Genomic DNA, 19,080 nt, shown 5'->3' with positions numbered 1-19,080 from the left:
TCATGTTGTGGTGACCCCCAACTATTTTGGTTGCTACTTTGTATGCTGATATTACTGGCATTTACATTTTATTTATTCTTGATACTGCATTTTGTGGCTGAAGTATCAACTGACCAGAGTCACTTTCCCCTTACAGGGTTGACTTTTCGTGGGTCCTTCAGGTCTGCTTGGTTTTTGGTCTATGTAGCCCTGGCTGGTCTGGAGAGCACTGTAGACCACATTTGCTTCCAAAGCCCAAAAATTCATTTATCTCTCTCTACCCACGAGTGCAGGGTTAAAGATGTCACCCACAGTAACCAGCAAGTTACCGTCACAAGATTTTTCAATAAGATCACCAAAATCTAGTTACAGTAGTTGCGGACAACTTAACAAGTCTCATTAAAGTTGTGTGCAGATGGGGACACACCTCAGTGCTAAAGCTATGTGAGGGCTTAGCCTCCCCCAAAACTGTAATCACTAGGCCTGGCTTACAGTTCCATGTATTGAGGAAGCTGTGGCAAGAGAAATTCAGAGGCTTGCGTACAACCTAGGTTCGATTCTGTGCATGTGTTGGGAGGGCCCGATGTGGAGTGAAACTGTAGTCCAAATTAAACATTTGGATATTTTATTTCCTCTGTTCAAAGATGAGGCACAGAGCATGGCTTATGGTGATTGTACTCAGGACAAACAAACAAAAACCCCTCTGCCACCTCTCTTAATTACTCTTTAAAATAGGAATCTTAGGGCTGCAAAGAGGGCTCAGTGGTTAGAGGCACTGGCTATTCTTCAAAGAGCCAGATTTGATTCCCAGCACCCACGTGGCAGTTCCCAACGATCCTTAACTGTAGCCTCAGGGGTTTAATACTTCCCCGGGCCATGCAGGCAACATCAGGCAAAACACATGGTGCACAGACATACAGGCAGGCAAAACATCAAAACCCATTAAAAAATAAAAGTAAATTTCGTTAGTCCAAGGCACTATGATCACCGGATCTATTTTTGGCAATCTCGATTTAAGTCATACAAGACACGCAGGCTATCTTTATTATATACTAAATTAAAACTTTATTGGATAAAGAACACTCTCCCGAGCACATGATTGGATGGGCTAGGTCTACATTACATGCTACGAAGCCGAACACGACAGCAGTTTAACGTGGAATGTCAAACACATTAGTTTCTCATTGTACAAAAACTCTTTTCTGTAGCTGACGCGCAAGAGGGAAACACATGATAACTCGACATTTCAATCATCCGTGATGAGTTTTGCTTTTTTTTTTTAAAAAAAAGTCATTTGAAGAATCTGGTAGGTGTCTTTAGCATACAGTTCAAATAAATTAGTTACATGTGCACTAAAAAAAAAAAAGAGAGAGAGAGAGAAAAAAAATTATAATTAACAAAACCAGTATCCATAATGGAATACCTGGGAAAAAAATTTTTCAGGGAAAAACTGTGCTTTACTTGCACGGCAGGAAGTCTATAATGTAAACACCGCATTGGCCCACACCACAAAAATCCACTAGGAAGGTTCAAATTTGAACACTGTGTGCATTAGATTCAAATCTGTATTTGTGAGTCTAGACTGCCTCTGCTTGTACCAATAAGGACAAAACACACACTTACACATGCGCACACCCACACGTAGAAGCGATTGTTAAATCTTGAGCATGGCTCACCTCCCTGATGCTAACTCAAAAGAAAAAAAACTAAACTAAAAATGACGTTATGACTGTTTTAAAAATGTTGATAGAAGCCGTTTGGCGAGGGCGAGGACCAGTCGAGGATGATGTTTGGAAGGCACAAAGGTGAGACAGATTCAGCAAAGAGCCCACTGAGATGTAACTACATGGGCGGTCGTTTTTCTTTGAGTCTTGTCTGAACTTCAGATTGATACTAAGAATGAAAATCGTGTCTAGCAAATAACACAAGGTCCACTCACACCCGGAGGGGTAGACCAGGGAAGCTTACCTGCAAAATGCAAGTTTTTAAACACTGGAATGTTTTTTTGGAGGAGGATGTAGGACAATCTGTCTTTTCATAAAGGAAACGCTATGTGGAGGACTTGGATTTCTGCTCAAAGCTATCGCAGAATCTCAGTAAAACAAAATTTAAAAAAAAAAAAAATTATCACTCACTCAACTCATGTACACAGACTCATTCTTAAGGTTCACTTGGGGGTGGGGGCAGAGAGAGAAAGCCCTTATCTACGTTCACCCAATGCGACTCTTACTAGAATTTAAGTTCTTTGAATCTTCTACATTAAATATCAATGTGTACCTCCCTTATCCCCACCTGTTCCGCCCAGCTATCCCAAGCACCCCCCAAGGAACCTAGGTATTGTAATGTCTTTGTTTTCTATGCCTCATTGCTGAGGTTGTTGAGTACCAACTCCACGGGAACGAAAATGAACACCCTAGGTGCACGTTCTGCAAGCACCTTTTTTTCTCCTCCATAATCGATCGACAGCTTGATGCTCAAGCCGGTTTAAATCTCCAGGTCATCAGGCCGAGGTCTGCTGCTGGCGCGGCTGCTGGCTCTGCTGGAAGGTCGTTGGTCCACGATGGCTAATGGCTGGAGTTCATGTCCAGCAGCAACTTTTTTGGCATTCTGGTTGTCGTCGGGGAAATCAAACGGCTGGGCGTGCGAGTTGGAGATGGTGCTTCCGGCCTGCCCCATGCGGTTTTGCTCTGCGCTGTAGTTCGCCCAGTTTTGCTCGCTAGCTTGCTTGTTGTAATTGCGGCACGAGGAATTGTTTCTGTCACCAGTAACCAGCTTGTACCCAGGAGGAGACATAGGCGAGAGTGGAGCGGTTGGTGAGGAGCAGCCATTGAAGTAGGCGTATTTTGGAGATCCGCAGTCTTTTGATGGGCTCAGTGGGCCAGTGGTGGCGTGGTAAGGGTCGCTTCTTCCCTTCACGCGATCCTTAACGCCCTTGAAGAAGACGTAGAAGAGCTCAATGATGTTCAAAGCGAGAGACACCAAGGACACCACCAGCATGAAGATGATGAAGATGGTTTTCTCCGTGGGACGTGAGAGGAAGCAGTCTACCTGGTGGGGGCAGGGATCTCTCTTGCAGGTGTAGACCGCGCTCAAGCTGAACCCATAGATGTACCACTGGATGAGCAGGAAGGCCACCTCGAAGACAGACTTGAAGAGGATGCTGATGATGTAGGTTCTCAGCAAGCCGCCCCTCATTTTCACCTTGCCGTGCTCTTCAATCCCGTACTTGAACTTCTTGATTTCAATCTGCTTCAGGTGCATCTCCACGTTGACCCCGTCAGTCTGGGCCACTTTGAGCTCCTCTTCTTTCTTGTTTAGCTTCTCTTCCTTCCTCATCACATAGAACACATGGGCCAAGTACAGGAGTGTGGGCACAGACACGAATATAATCTGAAGGACCCAGAAGCGCACGTGAGAGATGGGGAAGGACTTGTCATAGCAGACGTTTTCGCAACCAGGTTGTTGAGTGTTACAGCGAAAGGCAGACTGTTCATCACCCCAAGCTGACTCAACAGCTGTCCCCAGGAGCAGGATTCTGAATATGAAGAGCACTGACAGCCACACCTTCCCTCCAGCGGTGGAGTAGGCTTGGACCTTGTCCAGAAGCTTCCCCAAGGCACTCCAGTCACCCATGTCTGGGCACCTCCTAAGAAGAAACAAAAAACAAAACCAAGAAAACAACTCTGATTATAGACTGTAAATTGATGGTTTCATATATATAGTTTCTTTTTTTGGGGAGGTCAGTCAAAATAAGGCAGATTCAACCCAAAGCAAAACAGGATCCCAGTGCAAGTCTGGCAGCATTTCCCAAAGATGAAGTTGAATCAGAAAAGTTACAGTGCCCAGCTACAGGGAGAAGAGCAAGGCCAACATGCACTACCAACCTCTGGACACCACCTTTTCAGGTGGCCTGACAGGCCTTCGCTCATTTTACTTGACTGACAAATGGGGACAGTTCTTTCCTGAGAGTCTAAGGGTCTGTATACCAGCCTAAGCAAAACGTTGACTTCTATCATGAAAGTATAGGCATCTAAGTAAGGATTGATCTAAGGACCTTCAACAACCAACCGTGCTGCCCAAGATGCTAGGCTATACCAGTTTACGCCCAATTTTACTCCGAACTGTTTCTCCTCGATATATCAAACATGTTTTTTTGTGCACATTCTGAGTTAAGTTCGTCCATATGTTTTTCTTTCTTTGATGACTCTCCTCTGTTAGCCCAACTGTTATCTTTGCCTTCCAAGATGCTAGGCATGCGCTCCCATACTCGGTTTCTTTCCTAGGAGGCTACCCTGACACTCGGTCTCCATTAAAAACCTCCTGACTAATGTACACGTTTCAACTGAGTTCAATTTGTCTCAGTTCTACTTAACAGCTTGATAAACAAAAAGGGACCATGTCGGAATATTTTCTCAGCCTGGTGGCGTGGCATACACCTTTCACCCTAGCAACTGAGGGGCAGAGGCAGGTGGATTTCTAAGTTCAAGGCCAGACTGGTCTACAGAGTGAGTTCCAGGACAGGCAAGGCGATACAGAAAAGAACCCATCTTGAGAAAAATAAAGGAAGAAAAAAAAAGAATGCTTTTCATCTTCTGGTATTTTACATTTTAACAGTTCTTTACTGAGCTTTGGGCCTGAGCCAGTGTAAACCCTTGGACCTAGCCAGGGGTGGAAGCTCGTGCCTATAGTTTATGCACTGAGCATATAGAAACAAACAGGAGAATCACTACACTCATGAGGCTAGCCTGGTCTATACAATGTTCCAGGCCAACAAGGGCAACAGAGTTAAGCCCTGTAACCCGGGTCAAAGCAAGAAGCATTAGGCACAGAGGTGGTTTCTTTTCAGCAGAGCCTTTCAGAAAGATGTAGTCAAAGATCTAATAATTAACTGCCTGTAGCTTCTGAGGGAGAGGTAGGGTTGTGAACCTCTCCCCACTCCATGGGTGCCTTTGAAGATGGCCAGACTCGTGCCAAAACTAGACCAGTGAGATGTGGGTGGGCAGGCCCGTGCAAGTAGTATTTTCATCCCAGCAACTGAAAAGTTGTAGACAAAAAGGCTCTTGTACTTTTTGGAAGGTATTTCAGACAGGGAAATGACAATTGGGAAAGTGAAATTAGTATATGACGTGTAAACAGAGAGGAGCGAAGGCTGGCCCAGCCCAGAGTTCAACAGCCAGGGAAAGGCTTGAGGAGAAGGGAATAATTTAATCTTGATGGACAGCATAATGGTTCGAGAACATAAAAAGGGCCTCTAATTTAACAGAAAATACTAGACTAGGACTGAAGGGTAGTCCACAGGGTCAAACAAACAAGAAAAACTTTTGGAGCCATATCCAGACAGTTCTATGTGATGATGTGTAAATTGGCCCCACTTCTGTTTGTAAAGATTGCACTACTCTGCCAGGGTCATCTGCTTTTGCTCAGATATACACTCGTTGGGGAGTTGGGTGGCGAAAACAGAGTTGGCATGCATCTCATCATGGTCATACAGCAGGAGATCAAGCAAGCAGCACGCTCAGGACAGAGTGGGCACAACACGCACCTCTATTTACCCAGTGCTTCCTTGTCCTTCAAAGTAAAGCACAGTTGAGGGGCGCTGGTGGGAGTTCATTATTAAGTTTTTAATATTCTGGAGTAAGAAACCTGCCTTTGTACAATTCTGACATTCCACAAAAAATATTAAAATATCCCCAGTGCCCGGGCCTGTGAATTGGGTCACCAGTCTGTTCTCTGGGTAATTTTTTCTTCGTTTTATTGCACCAGCGATTTAATTGCAAAGCTGTCTTTTCTTTAAGCACCCACGCAATAGTCATTTGCATTAATGAGTTACAGTCGTTACAGTCTTTCATCTGAATAAGATACGAATTATCCAATTTGGGCACCCTAGCTCCTGTAACATGTAGACACCTGTCATTCCCACTATCGTAGTCAAATAACGCAATGCCTCATCTGTGACTTCAAACTTGGTTTCATCTGGGCTTTTAGCCATTCACTACCACCAATCAACAGGTCCATCCGCTAGCTGTGGCTCTCCTTCAGCCCATATTAGCAAAAAAAAGAAAAGAGGATTTGGTTTTTTCAGCACAATGGCCTTTTGAGGCCTTGCTAGATACTACTGACTAGATTCTATCTCGGTATGTAGCCCAGGCTAGCTTTAAACATGTGGCAAACTTTCCACCTTACTCACCCGCAAAATGCTTGGAATATAGACGCTCACAACCAGATCTGGCTCTTAGCAGAAACGGTAATGTTCTTTCATAACAAAAAGGGCTTAGTTATGCCCAGAGTCCCTGGCACTGCCCTCTTCCCTTCTTTCTTCAAGGTATAAACTACACTTACAAGATGGGCACACGCCTTATTTGACACATGGGGAAACAGGCTTCTCCGTGCCCTCACTTTCTAGATGCTCAGATTGAACCTTTACAATTATACCAAGTTAACGCTTTGTCCAAAATTCTCAGATACAGTTTATTTTTATTTCCTCTTTTGAGTCAGCCTTATGTAGCCCAGGCTATCCTCAAAACCTATAGCTAGACATAGACGGATGGGCACGGTCCTCCTGCCTAAACCTCTACCAGGATTACAGGCCCAAACAAGTGCTCAAATTAGCTAGATCTCCAGCCCCTAGCAGAAGTTATCCCTTTGGCAGTGACCACGTTGGTCACTCTAGAACCTTTGGCATCCTTTGTTAGATTGATTGCCAGTTCTCCACAATCCCCGAGTCCAGATGCCCCAGGCACACAGTGTGACCGTCCCGATGACACACTTGCTCTCTTTACCAAGTAGCTCTCTCCAACTACACCAGTCACACAGCAGCATTTGCTGACACACACGCCTGTCCCTCAAGAGTGGATTGAATCTGAACTTCTGCAAGGGGAGCTCTGGGAAATCAGACTTTGATTTTCTTTTTCATTACTATTTAAAACAAATGTCCCAGGCGGTGAAGGGGCTCTTCCGAAGCCTGGGTGCTTTCCTGCCCAAAATATTTCCGAGTGGCGGAACATCTGGGAAGGAGAGAGGGCCAGAGCGTCTAAATATTTAGTTTGAGGCACAGAGCATCTAGGGACAGCAGCTCTTAGGCACCTGTGAACTGAGGTCACTCTTGGATCTGCTGGTTCTGTCGGTCGCTTACTCCTTCCCACTGCGAGATCACAGGAATGAAAACTGTTTAACCTAAATGAGTCGTCTTCAAAATAGTTTACATCTGAGAGTTTAAAACTAGTGACTTTGTGTCTTTCCCTGGAGTTTTAGCAAATCATCGTACAGAAGCTGCAGGTGAAGCCCACGCTGCTGGTACTACAACATCATCACGATCAGAACAAGTGACTTTTAATTGTACAGACTTTCCAACAGACAACCATAATGCTGGATAAGAAATAAAATTATGGGTTATTAAAGTGAGATTTCATAGCCTTTGAGAAGGGTCTGACGCAGCCCACTTCTAGCCCTAGGGTTGGCTTTGCATCTGAGGGTGACCTTGAACCCCCCCCCCATTCTCCTTCTATCTCAAGTGCTGAGATTGCAAGTGTATGCTAGCACGCTCAGCTAGTAGCAATCTTCTCTGGACAAGGTCTCACAGTATGTAGACCAGGCTGCCCTCAGAGTTAAGAGGGCGGCCTGCCCTGCCTCTGGAATGCTGGAATTAAAGGTTTGCACCACCATCTGCCCGCCATGCCTAGGTTGCAATCATCTCAGGATGAGTGAAGTGAATTTAGATGAAGGTCCTTCATCTAAAAACGCACAAGGAAATGCCTGTAGAAGTTCTTGATTAAAGCCACTTAATGGGCAATTTAATGGAGGAGGTTATTGCTTTGTGCGTGCTCCCACCCTGCCCTGTCATTATCCCCAGTGTCCTCGCCTCAGCCTCAAACTGGTGTCTGGGTGGTTACCCTCCTCAGCCTTCCAAATGCAGAGATTAATTATTCCAGCACCATGGTGGGTTTTCCTGTCATCATTGTTTAGTAAACCGGGTTTCTGTGTGTCCCTGGTTGGTCTTGAACTCAGAGATCTGCCCGCCTCTGCCTGCCAAGTTCTGAAACTAAAGTTGTGTGCCATAACAGCTCCACTGTTATGTATTTTGTATGCCAAGTGCAAACTATTGCATGCCTCTAAAACTTAAGGGCAAATCCTTCCTGCCGTTTTTTTTTTTTTCTTGAACTTCTACAAGGAAACCTGCCCCTCATACCAAAAGCTTCACTGTGACCCTTCCTCCTCGCTTCCAACCGCAGCCAGATCTGTCAGTTTTAAGCTCATACACAATTAACATACCTGAATGTACCGTGCAAATAAGCTTTATCTTCCTGATGAAATCAGACTGAGACTGCTTCCGCTCAGCACCCCAGCATTTAGCCTGACTCACCTCTCTTCAGTTTTCCCGTCTCCCCAACTTGCCAAAATATTTGCATTTGTACTGTCCTTTCAGGTCTCTCCCCTCATTAGCCAACTTTCCTGAGCAGGAACTAATGAAATAGCCCTTCCCCAGGTCCCGGAATTTCCTGTTTCCCCTGTCCTATTTTTTTTTTTTTAACAGCTTTCCTCTATGCCACATAACATGCATTTGCTTACTGTCAGAAACCTCCTCTAGAACTGTGAGGGAGCTTGCTCTCCCACAACTACACCCCCAGTCCCCAGGAATAAGACACACAACATAAATGTTTTAAATGTCTGTGAGGAAATTCAGAGGATTCTCATCTGGCAGGGCGGTTGACGCCTGTAATCTCAGCACTTAGGAAGCTGAAACAGAAGGATCCTGACAAATTTAAGGTCAGGGTCAGGTCTATAAAAGCAAGACTGTCTCAAAACAAAACAAAAGGAGCAAAAACTTCCTTTAATAAGCCAGAGAGACTGACTGGAGAAAAATGACCCAGCAGTTAGTTAGGAGCACTTGCTGCTCTGGTAGAGGTTTGGCTCCCAACATGCCTATGCATAGTTTCAGTTACAGAGGATAAAATCCGTCTTTGGACCCGTAGCCACCAGGAACACACTGTGTACATTCATACACTCAGACAAAACACTTGTCTACACAAGGCAAAGGCTATTTGCTTTGCTTGCCTTCTCTCCCCTGCTTAAAGTAGTATCTAAAATTTCCAAGTTTGCTAAGAGACTGCTGTTGGTTGAAAAGACATGCTTCAAATCATTCTCCAGCTGTTTAGATTTACAAGGAGACCTCGATGGTGGTTAAGACCCTCCGAGAGATGCTCCAACCTCCCCCCCCCCAGTTCTGAGTGTTTTAATGAATTAACACAAGGACAGTCACAGCAACCATCTGCTTGAAAAGTTTACTTCAAGGATGAAGTGAGAAATGGTATTGAATAGGAGAGCGTTTACTGGTGTTAACCAGTTATTTAAATGTAGTACCTTTACAGTCTGAGTCCACAAGCAACACGGTGAGTTGAATCCAGCCCCACAGAAAAATTCTCCAGATCAGATCAAACTCAACCTTTGTAGCCTTACACCAGGTGAGTATGTTTAGCTCTTTTGTCAATGAAACCTACTCTTTAAACATTGCTGTTACCAATTCTGACACACAGGGCCGAGAGTATCCCAATGCTTTTGTAAGGAATTTCTTAATATTCCTAGTTTCACAGGTTTTGATATGAAACACCACTCGGCTTCTTTTTTTTTTTTTTCCGGAGTTGGGGACCGAACCCAGGGCTTTGCGCTTGCTAGGCAAGCACTCTACCACTGAGCTAAATCCCCAACCCCCACCACTCGGCTTCTTTGTCCTATTCTCTCTACATATCCTTCTCTGTACACAGTCAAAACACACCAGACTCCACAGGACAAACTGTGGTTAAGGCACCCCACCCAAAGGAAGATGGTGAACCTTAGGGATGGGGGCTAGTGTCAGATCAGAAGCCACATTTAACTGTCGCCCAAATAATTTCAAAAAACATTTTTCTTTTATTTCATCTTCCTCTACTCTCCTACCCATCTCCAAACAGATAGCCTCACTAAACATTCCTGCAAGTCCATGGTCAATGTAAAACAGGCTTAGTATGCTTGACTCTATTTGCCTCAATAAGCAAGAGTGAGATTATAAGACTATGATAAAATATTAGCTCTTTCTTTCAAAAGTACTGTAAATTTATTTCATCCTGCCTTCTAGTTTTGGTATCCTTTTTTTTTTCCTGCAGCAAAGCAGAACTAGAACTGTTTGGAACAACAGAGTTTCTAAAAAATGTAGACAACCAGAAAATTGAGACGTGAATTTAGGCAGCTACTTCAAGAACTAATCATGGTTGGATTTTGGCAAAAGGCATTTTGCTCACACATCTCTTTATGGTACATTAACGGTTGTGGAAAGTGGAGATTTTAACCAGTTCTCCCAAGAATTCAACACACACACATCTGTACCCTCCCACTTAGAAGCAGCTAGGAATGTTTAAGCTTGGGAGGAGCATCTACACTTAATGCAGACGTGGATGACACACCCAAGATGATTATTTCTCTCCTTAGTGAGCTGGATAAGCCTCGACACATCAGAAGTCAAACAGAATCATGAAGGGAAGGTAGAAGATCAGGATAGGTGGAGTTCGAGGTATTAATCAGTGGGTGACTTTCCTATAGTTCCCTTCCCTCGGGGCATACAAATTTCTACAATTCACATGAACTGCACCTCTGCAATACGGTGATAAAGCAAGGCAGAGTATCTGCTATCCCTTCTCTCTGCAGGAATTGGAGACGGCTAAGCAACCAAGCTTGGCTCCCTACGCTGCCTTCCCCTCTTGCTGCTGGCTTTAGAACCACATTTCCCCGTGGAAGGTCAGCAATAATAAGAATCCCAACCTCAAAGGATGATGGGACAACGTTGAAGAACATCTATGTGGTGTGTGTTTAGACAGTGGAGTATCAAAGCACTACCACCTGGAACCCCAGCAAGGGACAGGTAGCCCACTGTACCCGAATCTGGATGCACAAAGCTTTCACACACCGGGGAGTGCATTCCAGTAATTCAGAGTTCAACACCTCTCCAGGACAGAAGGTACAGCCTGTAAATGCGCTCATTTCCACACAACTTGGCCTACCCAGCAGAAATAACTAGTACGACCCCACCCCCGCAGTCTATGCCCTCGTTTACTTTAACACACTTTTATTTTCATCAATCCTCATAAAAATAAAAAAGAAAAAATTAAACTCAGGCTTCCTCATGGGAAACTACTGACCATTCAAGGTTGCTGCCCAGTGGTCTTTTTGGACTGGTAAGATTCACTACCTTCCAGTCACTACTATTCTGCTTGGGGAACAAAGGAAATCAAACCCACCTCCAAAATCTGCCCTGTAGGCTCCTCAAAACCCAGTAGTGGGAGGGAAAGGGAAGCTCACCTCCGGGCGCGGGCCGCCGAGTGCTCGGCCAAGGCTCTGCCAGAGATGCCCAGTGAGCATTGGGTGGACCCAAGGGCACTAACGGGGAGAACTCTGCTCGGAAGTCAAGGTTTGAATTTCCCAATCCTGAACGGATTTGCCTCAGCACACGTCAGTAGCTGTCGCACGGTTTCTCGAAGGGTCTTCTTTGCCCCTCCTTCTTCCGCCCCGCCTCATTCTTGGGGAATTTCAAGAGTTTCCAGGAGTGTTACAAGTGCATTTACCAGCACCCGGGCTCCCTAGGTGTTCAGGGGACCTTCCCGGGGGCTCCACTCAGCCACCCGACGAGTTTAGGCAGAGAAACCACGAAAAGGCGTCTCGGAGGGCAGGGGAAGAGACTTCAGATGGACAACTTTAATAAAGTCGACCACTTGCTGCCTCTGACCGTCCGGCCGCGAGGCTCGCCTCCCCTCCCCCCCCAACCCCCCTCCGTCGCAGGCAGCGGTCTGGACCGCGAAGCCGGAAGGCTGCGGGGAGCCGAGCCCGGGATGATGCTAAGATTGGGCAGGAAGGGCCCGTGCCACCCTCTGCCCTAAAGCTTTCACTTCAAAAGGACTCGGCCCGTCTGGTACAGGGGAAAAAAAAAAAAAAAAACCCAACCAAACAAAAATACAGACCCACCCTGAGTCGTTTCGGTGTGGATTTAGGCCGGACAGAAAGAAGACTGGGCAAAGTGCTTTACAGAATGTGTTACCAATTTAAAAATAAAGAAAAAAAAAAAAAGAACAGCTTTAAGACGGATCCCCTTTAAACTGCACGTTAACATCATTTTTGCTTAGTGCTTTGCACCCTCTGGAAGCTAATTCAAAACTGTCCCAACAGCTCTGAAGTCCCTACAGGTCCGGGCAGGCAGGCGAAGGGGGGTGGGGGTGGGGAGGGGGCAGCCCCTTCTAAAGCGCGGCTCCAAAACTCCCTTTTCCCCATTCCTTCTAGGAGCTCGGGTTTTAGCAGTTGGTTTTGGAAAAGCACCCTGGCCACACACTGTTTCTAACGCCCGTTCCTCTAACGCTCCCTAAGTCACCACCACCACCCATTCAAGATTTCTCGCGCCCGCAGTTGCCAGCGTGGAGGGGAAAAAAAAAAAAAAGCTGGCTGTGTGGGCTGAGGGGTTCGTCCCGGAGCACCGCGCTGGCTCGCACAAAGTAACTACTGTTGGTCTAAAAACCCTACCCGCAGCACCCCGATCTACGTGTTTTCTGGCTTAATCCAGAAAAAGGCTAAGGGAGAACCACGTGGAAGTCAACTGCTGCGGCAGGGGCTCAACAAAGCACTGTTACAAAAGGAGCCAGCTTTCTCAAGGCTGTAGAACAGCGGACGGGATTTTCGTGAGGAAAAAGGAAAAAGCCTGCAGTGTCCTGCACTAGAGGAAGCAGGCGAAGCAGAGTGGACGGAGGGGACCCCCCCCTTCCCTCCCACCGCAGCACCTTCTCCATCGGGGACTACAGAAAAGTGAAAATTAGGCTCCACAACAAAGAACCAAGTCTAGGAAGTTGGTCCTTCGCTCTAGCTGGAAAAAGTTTGAGCCTTTTACCTGTTGCACGAGCAGCGGAACTTTTTAAACAATCAAAATATAAACCAGCACGTGGAAATGGCAAAGACACTTGGAAGACCATCGTTCTACTTAAAGATATCCTAAGCCAAAGACGCAACGCGTTTACAAAGCACAGTGCAAGAGTTTTCCTTACAGAAAGAGACGCTATTAGGTAAAAGAGGGTTTTTTTTCAAAACTTACTCTTTCACTTAATGAAAAGTGAAGCCGGCGCGCCAAAGTTGGTGGAACTCCTTGGAGGCTGAAGTCAAAGGAAAAATGAGAGTTCAGGCTCTCAGACCTGTCTGTTTAAAGTTTAAAAGTCTGCTGCTGTTTGGTACTTTCCTCACGCCTTTCCCCCAATGAAAGAAAAGTGCTGATACCTCGTAAAAGCGTTTTTCTAACTTGGAGCGCAGAGCTTTTAAAAGTTTCAAGCCACTGACTCAACTGGAAGGAGGGGCCAGGAGAAAGGGGAGGGAGGAAGAAAAGGCGGGGAGAAGGTGGGGAGGAGGCTGACGAACGTGGGGCTGAGCAGGCAAAAGAAGCAACCTGGTCAAGATAAAGTTGTAGTTTGAATGTGCTGACGAGAAGGGAAAAAAATATGAGAAAACAGCTCTAGCTGTCCGCCGGCCACTGCAGGGCTGTGACTCCTCACAGATAAAATACTGTTGGGTGTAGGGCTTGTTTCAGGGGATGACCAGGGGGAGGGAGAAGACGTACCTTTCGTGTTACAATTTCTAAATGAAAAAAAAATTACAATAAATAAAAATGGGGGCGGGGGGGGCAAGGTCAACTCGTGCAGACTTGTTCTGCGTTGCCCAAGGTGTGTGAAGCTTGAGGTGGGTGTGCGTGATCTTTCTTATGACCTAATTCTCCTCCTCTTAAACACGGACAATTAACAAAGGAAAAAAGGCGGTGGGCATGGGAAAGGCATTTCACAACCAGCCCCGGTGGAGGGGTATGTCTACTCCTCGGTTTCTCTGCTGCTTTAGATAGTTTTGTGTATTCCTTCGATTAAGAACAGGAAGGTAGATGTTATGTATTATGAAAAATATTATGTAGGTAACTTTGGACTGAAACGTTGATACTGACCTCTACCCAGTCTGCGAGGAAGTGAATGTCCTATCTCAGTCCTATTCTTGACTACAATTTAGCATTTAAATCGGCAGGAAGATGCCAGAATTCTTATTCTTCTCCTCCTCCTCCCCTCCCCCTCCTCCTCCCCCTCTCCTTTCCCTCCCCCCTCCTCCTCCGCCTCCTTCTCCTAACTGCAGACTAGAGTTTCCAGATACATTGTGTTAGCATAAAGCCAGTCTGAAAACTTCCTCCTTTCTTTCGATCATGTCCCTAGGAAGCCCATCCAGGGGAGAGACGTCTGCCTGGTGACTGCCTGCCCACAGTTTCATGACTTTCTCATCATACCTGATGGGGTTTATGAAGGACTGAGTCATATAACCTCATTCCTAAGGGTGGGCAGCTCCTTTGAGGGCTCCCAGATGTCCTCCAAGAGGGCTTAAGGCAGGGCCGTAAACAGGCTTCAGCGGTGTTCCCGGGGTTAGGCAGGGAAATCTCTCGGCCTTTGTTCAGGCATCACCTGACGGTGCTGAGCATCTCACTCTAAGGCAAACAGCAGAACAAAGGATGGCAAAGACTTCGTGGAAACACTTTCCCGTGCCTGGCTGGAATGCCTAGGGAAGCACCACTTGAAATCTCACAGTTTAAGACCCCAGAGTGCTCTCTTACTTTTGAGGTTTGTCTTTAACTTAAAGAAGGGAAACAATGTGACAGAAGCAGAAACTATAATCTGACTTTCAATGCTTTATGTCCAGAGATGTGACATTAGACTTTTTAAACATGTATTTATCAACTGTGTGTATTCATATGTGTGTGTGCAAGTGGAAATTTGAAGACAGCTTATGAACGTTGGTCCCCGTTTTCCATCTGGAAAGTGAACGTAGATAGTCAGACCTGACCACAGGCACCTTAACTACTCAGCCATCTTGCTGGTTCTTATTAAATTTATTTAATTACTTTTTTGTTTTAAACCATGAGGTCTCGTTGCATAGCTCTCCTGGAACTCACTATGTAGACCAGAATTCTGCCTGCCTCTGCCTCCTCAGCGCTGGGATTAAATGTGAGCACCACATACCTGGTTTATTAAATTTATCTTTAACTGATAAAACATGTAAGAATTGCATGTAATGTTTGGGGTTATATGATGTTTTGATACAAGTGTAAAATTTGTGGTGTTGAACTCAGTATAAGAATATTTGTCTGTTGTAATACCTATAATATAATTTGTCTATGGGAAAATATCCAGACTTCTAAAGGTTTTTTTTTTTTAGAAACACTGCATCATCATCCATCCATAGTTAGTTTACCCATTCTTAATACACCACACATATAGAACCTCAGTAGAACTTAGAGTCCATGAATCAACCTCTCCCCGTTCCTCTTCCCCTCTTTACAAAAACAAATTTTATTTCATTTAAAGAAAGATTTGCACAGTGGTCTCTGTCTATAGCCCCAGTCAGTTGAAAGGGTAAGGCAGGACAATCAACTGACAAGAGTTTCAAGCAGTCCTCAACCACACTAGAAAACCCAGTGTCGAGGTTAAACAACAACAACAACAAAAAACCGGCTGTAAAGAGGGTATTGAGTGGGGGGCTAGAATGGAGAGCTGGGAATGCACCAACCTTAGAGAAGAAAAGGGAGCAGAAACCTTAGAGTCTGTTCATGGACTGATAGGGCGGAAAATCTAGAGGCAGGAGAAAGTGGAGAGCAAGTTTGGAAATTTAATAGGGAAAATATTACTAACACAAAAAAAAAAAAAAAAAAAAAAAAAAAAAAAAAAAAAAAAAAAAAGGAAGCTGGGGGGGGACGAGGGGGGGAGCTCGACCTGCCGTCGAAGACACAGGAGGAGGGAGTACCCTGTGATGGAGAGCAAAAATACCTAGGCAAAGAGGCATCTCAACTGTGGGTAAAGGTGCTCTGGTTAAAACTGTGTGAAGATTTCTGTTTAACTGCAAAGAATGGGCAGTCAAGGCCACTGGTTCTAAGGCGTTTGCTAAAAGAAGGAATGTAGGCCGTGAATCTCCAGGACAAAGCACACATCTCCAAAGGGTTTCCTTTAATGCCCACAAAGAAAAGAATGACAAAAGCCAGTAGGGTCGGGACGAGCAAGGCATTCAAAATGGCTGGGAGGAGGTTTAGTTTTAAGGAAAATAACAGTAGCCCGAGGCTTTCTAGGTCTTTAACTCCGAAAGGGCAATTATTCATTGACAACCAGGGCGAATGCAGACCTTACTGAAAATAAAGTGTGGGGGTAGAGCGGTTGGAAATGGGAGAGTGAAGGTGGTTTCACTCCAAAAGGAGAGAGGTTATCTCTCACCTGACTGAAGAGCTGATACGTATCTCCTAGGGAATGGAGATGGATCTGTCGAAGACAGACCTATGAAGACCCGGAGGATTAAGAATAACATTGCAGTGGGGCTCAGATTTTATTATTTTATCTTTTCCTTTCCTTGCTTTCTCTCCTTCTCCAGCTCAATCTTTGAGTCAATATTTATCCCCAGCTGGTCTGCTGCCAGTTTTTGATTAAAGACACCTTTTTCTGATATTGAGGGTTTTTTTTTTGTTGTTGTTGTTTTAAATTTTGAGATAAAGTCTCACTAAACAAGTCATGACCCCGCCCCCTTACTTCCTGTGTTAGGGATGCTGGTATGAGCAGCCGTCCCGGTTTATATTTTCCTCTTTCGGAACCACAATAATTTTTTTGTATGCATCGAAATTCAATTTAAACTTAAGTTTTTTAGTCCGCAAGGAAGGAGTGGACGGGAACGTGAAGTTCAATGGTTTGCACATATAGGAATAATTTACCTAAACTGGTAACCGGCGGGGAAGGGATCTTCCTGTGAAGGTTGAGGAGACAAGCAGATTCAAAAACAAATTGCAGTAGAGTAGAATCCATATCAACCAAGTTTCTGAAACCTGACAATTCACTTCCTTTTCAGCCCCCGAGGATTCCTGTAGCCGAAACCTCGCTCCCCATTTATTTAGCTTCCGGCCATAAAGCATAAAGGTCAGAGTTTGACTCCATCTAGGTAAAATTTCAATGGGTCCCCCATTTACCTCCCGGTGAAGGTGGCTTTGAAGCTAAACCCAAAAAAGTGTTTATAAAAGGGAAGGAAGAATTTGCTTTGTTTTGCTTTGTTTGGGCAAATGGGAGAGAAGTTGTGGATAAATATGTCTTTGGCTCCATCTTCTGTACAGAGTGCAAATGAACAGCCCAAGAAGCAACCGTGGCAGCCCTCGTAGACCTAGGAGCCCTTCCTCCCAGCCCTTCTCTTAATCTATATACAGGCGTCATTCAACAAACTCTAACTCCGCTTTAAAAGACTGTAACTGTTAAACTACTTGTTATCTATTTAATCTTTGTTTGATATAATTTTTTTTAATGAAGCTCAGTTAATCTTTTAGGACGCTTACATCTAATTATGCAGCAAATATTTACCGGGTCTTAAGAATTGAGCCAGATGCCAGTGACAGAATTTTTAAAAAGATTTATTTATTTGTTTGTTTATTTATTTAGTGTACTTGAATAACACTGACGCTGTCTTCAGACACACCAGAAGAGGACATTCAGATCCCGTTTACAGATGGTTGGGAGCCACCATGTGGTTGCTGGGATTTGAACTCAGGACCTCTGGAAGAGCAATCAGTGCTCTTAACTGTTGAGCCATCTTTTCAGTCAGAATCAATACGGTGCTACAGTGAACATTGTTGAGCTTAAGTCTTTTCATTCTCTGAAGAGAATTTTGAAAAGGCAGCAAATAACAAGAAGGAGAATAAAAAGAATACTAGTTTTGTGTTTTAAAAGGGACCACGATCTTTTCCCTCTATAATTAGGCAGTGAGGTACTGTTTTTAACAATCCCATGAATAGAGAGTTGGTGAGATATAGTTCAGTGGGTAAAAGTGAGGTTGATTCCTCAGGACCCTCATTGTAGAAGGAGCAAGCTGACTCTTGTAATTTGGCCTTTGATCTCCACATGTGTACTCTGGTATGAATGTACCCATATATACATGTGCTAAATAAATAAATAGGAATAAAATCTTATAAACAATATGTCTACCTCCAAACCCCTGGGGAAAAAAATAGTTTAGGAGTAAAAGCTGGAGAGCTAGTTTCGTTTTGTGACAAGATTTTCTGTAGCCCATGCTAACCATCGACAAGCTATGTAGGGAAGGCCAGTCTTGAGTTCCTGATCTTCTATGTGCTGGGATTACGTGCAAGTATCATCATGCCTGGCTCAAAACAAGGGCGATTTTACATATGACCAGATTTTCATTCCATAAAGAGAAGCAACATCCACTTACCCAGGTCATCTGACCACCAGACTTTGTATTCATATATTAACACACCACACATTTGCGTAACTAAAGGTAAAAGTAGCTTTAATAAAAAGGGACCCCCCCTCCCACTATTGAGAGTTTTTCTTACTTTCCCTGTCTATCTTGGTTCTGCCTTAAAATGAAAAGAACCAAGGGCTATTTGTACTGACCATCTCAATTTTGACTATACCTGGAATTTTCATCTGCTGATTATCTACCAAGAGAGAAAATATTTTAAGACCTTATTTTAAGGTTGATTAGCATGAACATTACTCAACTATCTGGAAGTCATTGAGCACGCACCTTTGATTCCACTGCTGAGAAGGAAGAGGCAGCCAGAGTCACATAGCAAAACCCTGCCTGAAAAAACTAAAGTACTGAGGGAGCTAGCGCTCTCGTGTGATACCTGCCATCAGCTCATATTCCATAAGTTCATTCATATTCAACATTGCATCCCATGCTGGGGACATGAGAAGAGTCTGTGTGTCGAAAAACATCCTTGTGTTCAAGAATGAAAGTACATAGTTGAAGTAACACGTTCAAGAGGAAAACTATTCATACAAGTATTGAATCGAATTAATAACACGTAAAAGGAAGGAAGGAAAGACAGACTGACCTAACATTGCTTTAAGAGTCAGCTGAGATAAAAATTCCCAAATGAAATGTTTACAGCGCTTGGTTACACTACCACTTGCCAAGGTCGTTAAAGTGCCTTTCTGTTGTATGTCTGAGCTGGCTTTGGGACACAGGAAGCGGGACCTATCTCAGCTTTATCCCATGGGTGTCTGTGATGATGGCACCAAGCTTCACGAAGTT

General features: G+C 44.6%; 1 protein-coding gene across 1 annotated transcript; it reads right to left on the bottom strand.

The window, feature by feature from the left end:
- Positions 1 to 1,638: 1,638 nt before the first annotated feature.
- Gja1 (gap junction protein alpha 1) lies at positions 1,639 to 13,298 on the bottom strand. Its single transcript, XM_032888757.1, has 2 exons — positions 13,076 to 13,298; positions 1,639 to 3,625 (listed from the first exon to the last, which is right to left on the bottom strand). The coding sequence occupies exon 2, from the start codon at positions 3,610 to 3,612 to the stop codon at positions 2,464 to 2,466; it is 1,149 nt and encodes a 382-aa protein (XP_032744648.1). The 5' UTR covers positions 3,613 to 3,625; positions 13,076 to 13,298; the 3' UTR covers positions 1,639 to 2,463.
- Positions 13,299 to 19,080: the final 5,782 nt, after the last annotated feature.

The sequence above is a fragment of the Rattus rattus genome, chromosome 18, assembly GCF_011064425.1.
Source record: "Rattus rattus isolate New Zealand chromosome 18, Rrattus_CSIRO_v1, whole genome shotgun sequence".
NCBI lineage: Eukaryota > Metazoa > Chordata > Mammalia > Rodentia > Muridae > Rattus > Rattus rattus.
This window is presented reverse-complemented; position numbering and strand designations above follow the sequence as displayed.